We start from the raw sequence: 6,971 nt of genomic DNA, 5'->3' as shown, positions 1-6,971 counted from the left end.
TTTTTTTATTATTTTGCTCACCGAAATTGCTCCAGTTTGTTGTATTGGTTGTTGCTTGTACCAAGTTTTATTCTTGCTTTTACCTAATCCATTGGTATTGTGACTGGGTTCTTGATTAATCTAAAAACAGAATAATTATATTTTCCATTGAACAAAGTGTGTTTTACAAAATTTAGATTTTTTAAAAATTTAAATTTTTGGTTTTAAATATCGACTGAAATTTTTCAAAAAAAGATTTAAAATACTTTACTATATCTATAACGTGATATATTAAACGATTTGAATAATACATAAATTAACTAAATTTTTAGTACTCTTTTATGTAATGATTATGCAGATTATAAATTTTTATATTTTTGCTCACCGAAATTGTTCCAGTTTGTTGTATTGGTTGTTGCTTATACCAAGTTTTATTCTTGCTTTTACTTAATACATTGGTATTGTAACTGGGTATACCTGGGTGTAATTCTTGATGAGGAATCTAAAAACAAATAAAAATCATAAAAATTCAACTTATATCGTTATTGTTTTTTTTTATTTCAAAAATTTATCATCATGAGTCAAAAAAGGATCTCTCATGTTCAAGAACAACATCATCATAATTTTATAATTATAATTTTTTTTTTTTTTTTAGAATTATATTGTTGATGATTATTATTAAAAGTATCAGTGGTCACAATCAATGATATAACAATAATAATTCTAAAATAATAATGTAGTATATATCAATAATAATAATATAACTTAAAACGAATAAAAAAATATAAATTGACAATAATTTACTGACAAACACGAACCCATTTTATGATTTTTCAGAGGATCCATTATTTATCGTAAGATGCAGCCCATATCCAATTGTTGTTGTTTAGTTAAGTAAAAAAAAAATAATTTTTTAATTATATATTAATATATATAAATATTCTCGTATACTCTATAGAATATTTCGTCGTCTTTAAAAAAAAAAAAAAACAAAATAAAATACCTGGTGTTTACAATACAAACAATATTATTTCAGGGTCTTTGTGTTCAGTTTTAGTGTTATCTATCATTTTAATTTAAAATTTTTTGAATTTATTTTTCTGAGGGATTTGAAATATTGTATTTTATTTTTTTTTTCTTTCAGTCAATAGATAATAGTAGCACGAGGCTAAAAAACACCATAAATAAAAAAAAAAGAATCAAATAAACTATAAATTAAGAAGTTTAAAAATAAACTCCGCAATATTATTTCCTATTTTGAAATATTTTTTGTTACTAAAATACATGTCAATAATTAATCATAGAAAAAAAAAAAAAAAATGAGAAAAAAAAGAAACTCAAAGTTTATTATGAAAAATTGAAACGCTGATTGAACTCAACACATGAATATTCTATAAAATATTCTATAAAATATCCTTCCTACCGAATGACATATATGAAAATAATTCAAAATTTAAATTTCACCCTAAAGCATTGACAAATAATTTGGAATATTTGAATAATGCTCGATTGGAAAAATGTGTGTATTTGGCATACATGATATTTTAGTAAAAAACAATCAGAAAACTTATTACCCTCTGTTTTAAAATACATATAAGAATAATAAAATACACCCTTATTTATATTTAATTTTCATAATTGAAAAACAATTAAAGATATGTTGAAAAATAATTTTAACAAAAATTACAGTATACGTTTATGTGCAGCATTATTCATTTGACTTTATGCAAATTCTTAATACAGCTCCATTGAGAATTTTAGTCAAAATTTTAAAGCCCTTGAAACTTTGAATATATTAAATTAATTTGTTTCACATGACAATCAAAATAAAATATGCTGAAATTAGTCTAATTAAATTTAAAAACTTTAATATCTTACTTTATATGATGAATTATTAAACTGATTTTCTTTCGATTCGTGAAATCTTTTACTGTTATCCATTTTTATTTTTTTTTTTGCTGCACTACGATTTGCCACACACTCTTAAAATAAACAACCAGTATAACTGAATGGAGATCGGGAAAGAAAGAAATGAAAATTTAGACAATGTAGACAAATAGAATAATGGCTAGAGGATTATTGGTATCTCAAGGGCATCCATAAAATTCAATATTTATTTGCTAAATATATTTAAAATTCACTAGTATGTATATAAATAATTGTTGTTTATTTATTAACAATGCTCAATTCATAGTTTTTCAATTTATTTAATTATTATTTTTTTTTTCTTTCAAAGTTATTTTTATCTCTTTTATTATTATTATTATTATTTTATAATATCAATATCAATATCAAGATTAAGAATTATATTGATAAATCATTCATCAATTGCTTTAAATTGTCAATTTGTTTTTTACAAATTTAGTTTTTTGAATTTAAACTCTGTTTTAATAATTAAATATTTTTATATAAAATATTTCACCATTTTATCGAAAATTTAATGTCTTCATTACTAAATTGGAATTCAAAGTCCATTATCCCATCCAATTGGTACATTTTCTTTACTGACAACCATTTCTGGTATCATAAATACCAGCTCATTTGTATTATCAACTTGTTGTGTATTCGATAATTTATAAAGTACTTGTGATAATACACTACTTGCATAGTTTGGATATTTTTTAATAATTTTACATAATATTTTTCCAGTTTTTGTTAATATTTCTAAATTATTTGTGTATAGAAAAATTCCAGGTAAAATTATTTTATGTTTGTAAATATTACTTTCTGTAGATTTAAATAATTTATCTAGCCATTTAATAAAATTATCAGTTGACCATGATTTCATACAAATACAAATGTCAGTACAAAAATTGTACATTTTCATGTGCATGACAAAGTACAGAGTGTATTTTATTTGTAAAAAAATCATGTATTGATTCATTCCAATCATTTTTATTTGTTATTTTGTTAATTAAGTTTGTTGCAATGTCCAATGCTTCTGATGATAAAATATTTGCATATGCCATCCAGGGAAAATTGATGCTACCAATGAGTAAGCTGAAATTTTATCACAATTTAATTTATCAAAAATCATTGAGCCAAGTTTTATGATATCCAACAAATTAGTACTTGGACTTATTGGTACCATTTCAGCTAAAAGACACATGATTAAACTACCAATATCTTTATCAACATGCTCAATGACATCTTCCATCATAACAATGTTTGGCTTAAAATCACAATTTAATCGTAAAAGTTCAAAAGCTGTACTCATTATCATTGGACTTATTGCTGTACAATAATCAATGTTTTTATTTGATACTAAAAATTCAGCTAATTCTAGAATTCTTGTATTTGTATCGATGCATGTTATTGAATCATTTGTTCGTAGCCATTGTAAAATATTCAATTGAAGATTTAATGTGCCTGGTGGACTATCAAGCAGCGATTTCAAACACCTTAATTGTTCTTTAATTGTTGGATATTGCTTCAAATAACTTGAGCACTCATCATATTCCCAATGAGTTAGTTCAAGTTTTTTTACATTCGACCAAAAATCATCAAGGGCTTTTTTCCATTTCTTGCATATACTAAAAAATAAATTTATTATCATTACAATATATATTTTTTTAAATCAAATAATTGTTGTGTTATAACTATCATACCCAAAGCATTTTCGGTCTTTCCCATACTGGCACATACGTGAATATTTCAGCCAGGCAATCATCATTAACAAGGTCTTACTTACACTTGTGAAATCATACATTATATTTGATTAAATTAAAATGTGGTATATCCACTATTTAATCAAGTTTTAGTTTGATATTTTTTTATTTCTATATATTATATTTTAAAAAATCAAGATTTTTGAGCTATTTATATTTCTCACCAAGCATAATAACGTATAAGTTATAACCACGTTTTAGTTTAATCAAGTTCATGATTGAAGTTAAATAAAAAAGTAAACAAAAATAACACGTGACCATGAAACACAAGCGTTATTATCAGAAAATAGTATATTTCGTTACAAGTGCCCTAAGTTACTATGTAACTTGCTCTAAAATTAAAGTTCATATTTCCATTTTTTTTTTATCATGCTGCATATATTTATTTAATATTTTTTCATTATCTTTGTCACAATTTAAATCTTGCTCAATTTGTAAAAATTTCGTTTTATCAAGTAGCAGAATAATTTTAGATTTATTAATTTTAATATTAAATTTATCAAATTATTAATATATTATAATATATTTTTTCGTTTACTTCTACTTTTTATATCACCTTTGAGATTGGCCACTCTTTTTTATTTATATGAGACAGCTGATTGGCTAATGATAATTTTTTTTTTTTATTGGATGATAAAAAGTGACGACAGCGCTCATAGTGTTTACTTCCGTCAACCTGATTACAGCTTCCAGATGATCCAGCATAGATAGCCATACAGTCGAAAGCCTTCATAGTGGTAACAGTCGTAACAGTGATAACAAGTATTTGAATTGATTTCTGCTAAGCGCATTACTAATAATCAAGGTAAGAATTATTTAACTTTTAATTTTTACAGTAGTTTTAATTAAGTTTAATAAAAGTAGTTATCTTTTTAAAAATTTTACACGATTTTTCAAATCGAAATAGTGAATATTGGATCATGTGGTGAATTGTCAGAGAAAATAATAAATATTGTTCGCGGCTTTTTGATCGTTGCTAATGAAATAATAGTATTAATAATCAATTCATTAAATGAATCTACATATTTTTCGCATAACAAGTTAATAATTTTTAAAAACGTTTTAATACGTTTTATTTTTTAAAAAGTTTTGAAAAATAATCAACTTGTGAATATAGTAAAATTGTTCGTATCACTCTTCGAAAAAATTAGTACATTTTATTATTCAGTATATTTACTTGTTACTGTTTTTTTAAGACGTTTTAACATTTAGTTTTAACATTCTCATTATTTTTTTAAACCTTTTGATATATACAACATTTAACACTATTTGGCTATTCAGTAGGGTGGACTGGGAAAGTCATAAAAATTAAACTTATCGTTATTGTTTCAATATATCAATTTTTTTTGTTTTTAGAATTTATCATCATGAGTCAAGAAAAGATTCAAGAACAACATCATCATCATGTTGACGAAAAAATAGATCTCATTAACACTATAGATCATGATTCATTGGCACAAATATTCATGCTGCTGTCAGTACCCGAAAGAATGACCATGGAAAAAGGTAATAAAAATTAAAATAAAATTTTACTCATTTGAATTATAATTTTAATATTTTTATTTTATTTAATTTGATATTTTTTTTTACAGTTTGTACCAAATGGGAAGAGGCATGTAAACTAGCTTGGTACGACATTAAAGAATACACATTCGGCGAATCAATTGGTCGTTTTTTTGATGATAATTTGTTGACAAAATCATATGTTGAAAAATTATTATCAAATTTTGGTAATTATTTGAGAGATTTGTTTCTTTTGGAAAATTGCGATTCAAGTATCATGCCAATCGTTGGTGAACGCTGCAAAAATTTAACAAGTCTTTATTTAATTGTCAACGGGGAATTAGAAATAAATATGAATCACTACATTCATGCCTTCAAAAACTTGGATAAACTAACAAGAATTGATATACGCGTAGGAAATATGAAAAATTGTATGAATACCAAGTTTCAATCTCACATAATCAACTATCTTCCAGAAGGAATGAAACAAATTTTTTTACATTATGATGAAGACACTTTCTGGCGACCAGTGGTTTTCGTAAGTTACTATATTGATTATTATTATACTATGAATCAAATTAATTTATTACAATATACAATATATTCAATTTGTTTAAATTAATTTTTATAATTTTTCAGAATATAAGAAAATTCAAACAACTTCAATATTTGTCATTGAGTGGCTGCCTTCTAGATGACATGATTCAAGGAATATCCGAGACAACAACACTTGTAGAACTCAGTCTTCTCAATTCTTTTGTGAGTGAAGACTGCTCGTACAATCCTGTTGATATTTTTAATCAATTTGTAAATTTAGAATATATTGACATTGATAATCCATGGGTAATAAATACTCCAAACGTACTCAATAATATTTTAAATTCATCCAAGAGTATAAGATATTGCAATATTATGTTGCTTCCAGATTGGGATGCACCTGATATTTCAATTAAAGATTGGGATAATCTTCAAAACTTGGAACATCTCGGTACTCGTTTTAGAATTAATGATAACACAACAATCAAATTGGTGAAATATTGCAAGAATTTAAGGTCTTTCAGTATTTGGAGTGAAGGAATAATAGAAATTAATCTTAAAAAATTGACAGAACTAAAAAATCTTGAATATTTAAATTATTGTTTCGCGAATGATGTTTCCGGGGAGGGATTTATAAATACACTATATACAATTTCAAACAATTGTAAAAAACTTAAATATCTGATTTTATCAGATGAAGAAGATGATGGTGATGATGATAATGATAATGATGATGATAATTTATATAGACGAAAAGTTGCTCCTGTCTTTTTTGATGAGTTGGCAGAATTGCAATATCTTGAATATTTAAATGTGTCAAATATGCATGAATTCCAAGATAGCAGTCTTCTTGCTATTGCTTATTCATGCGAAAATCTACAAAAATTAGATATAAGTTCATGCATTTATATTACTGAAGAAGCTCTCATGTCTTTAACGAGCTTGGAAAATTTAAAAGAATTAAGTGTCGGTAATATTGATGGTGTTACAGATAATTTTATCAGTCAATTGAAAGGATTAGAAAAATTTTTTTGTGAATATTGTAAAAATATTACTGATGCTGGTATCATCGAATGTATAGAAAATTGTCCGGAACTTGACACTCTTAATCTCTACCGCTCTAACATTACAATTAACACACTTACTGGTGCTGATGAAATAACTAAAAATCGTACAAATAATATTGCTTTGTGTATATTCTTTAAAGATTTTGCAGGAGCTTCAACGTTAAAAATTGAATCTAACTGGTTATATCTCACGCCCCGGTGGTTTGATATTAATTGA

At 24.9% G+C, this 6,971-nt stretch overlaps 1 protein-coding gene across 1 annotated transcript; it reads left to right on the top strand.

The window, feature by feature from the left end:
* Positions 1–5,014: 5,014 nt before the first annotated feature.
* Positions 5,015–6,971, top strand: LOC122847917. Its single transcript, XM_044145773.1, has 4 exons — positions 5,015–5,153; positions 5,240–5,436; positions 5,790–6,138; positions 6,526–6,971. The coding sequence occupies exons 1-4, from the start codon at positions 5,015–5,017 to the stop codon at positions 6,969–6,971; spliced, it is 1,131 nt and encodes a 376-aa protein (XP_044001708.1).

This window comes from Aphidius gifuensis, linkage group LG1 (genome assembly GCF_014905175.1).
Source record: "Aphidius gifuensis isolate YNYX2018 linkage group LG1, ASM1490517v1, whole genome shotgun sequence".
NCBI lineage: Eukaryota > Metazoa > Arthropoda > Insecta > Hymenoptera > Braconidae > Aphidius > Aphidius gifuensis.
This window is presented reverse-complemented; position numbering and strand designations above follow the sequence as displayed.

Excerpts from the sequence above, each read along its gene's own strand:
- LOC122847917 (XM_044145773.1), top strand. The coding sequence starts at position 5,015 with ATGAGTCAAGAAAAGATTCAAGAACAACATCATCATCATGTTGACGAA. Across the intron at positions 5,154-5,239 it reads AAGAATGACCATGGAAAAAG|TTTGTACCAAATGGGAAGAG; the intron begins GTAATAAAAATT and ends TTTTTTTTACAG. Across the intron at positions 6,139-6,525 it reads TCAAAACTTGGAACATCTCG|ATAGCAGTCTTCTTGCTATT; the intron begins GTACTCGTTTTA and ends ATGAATTCCAAG.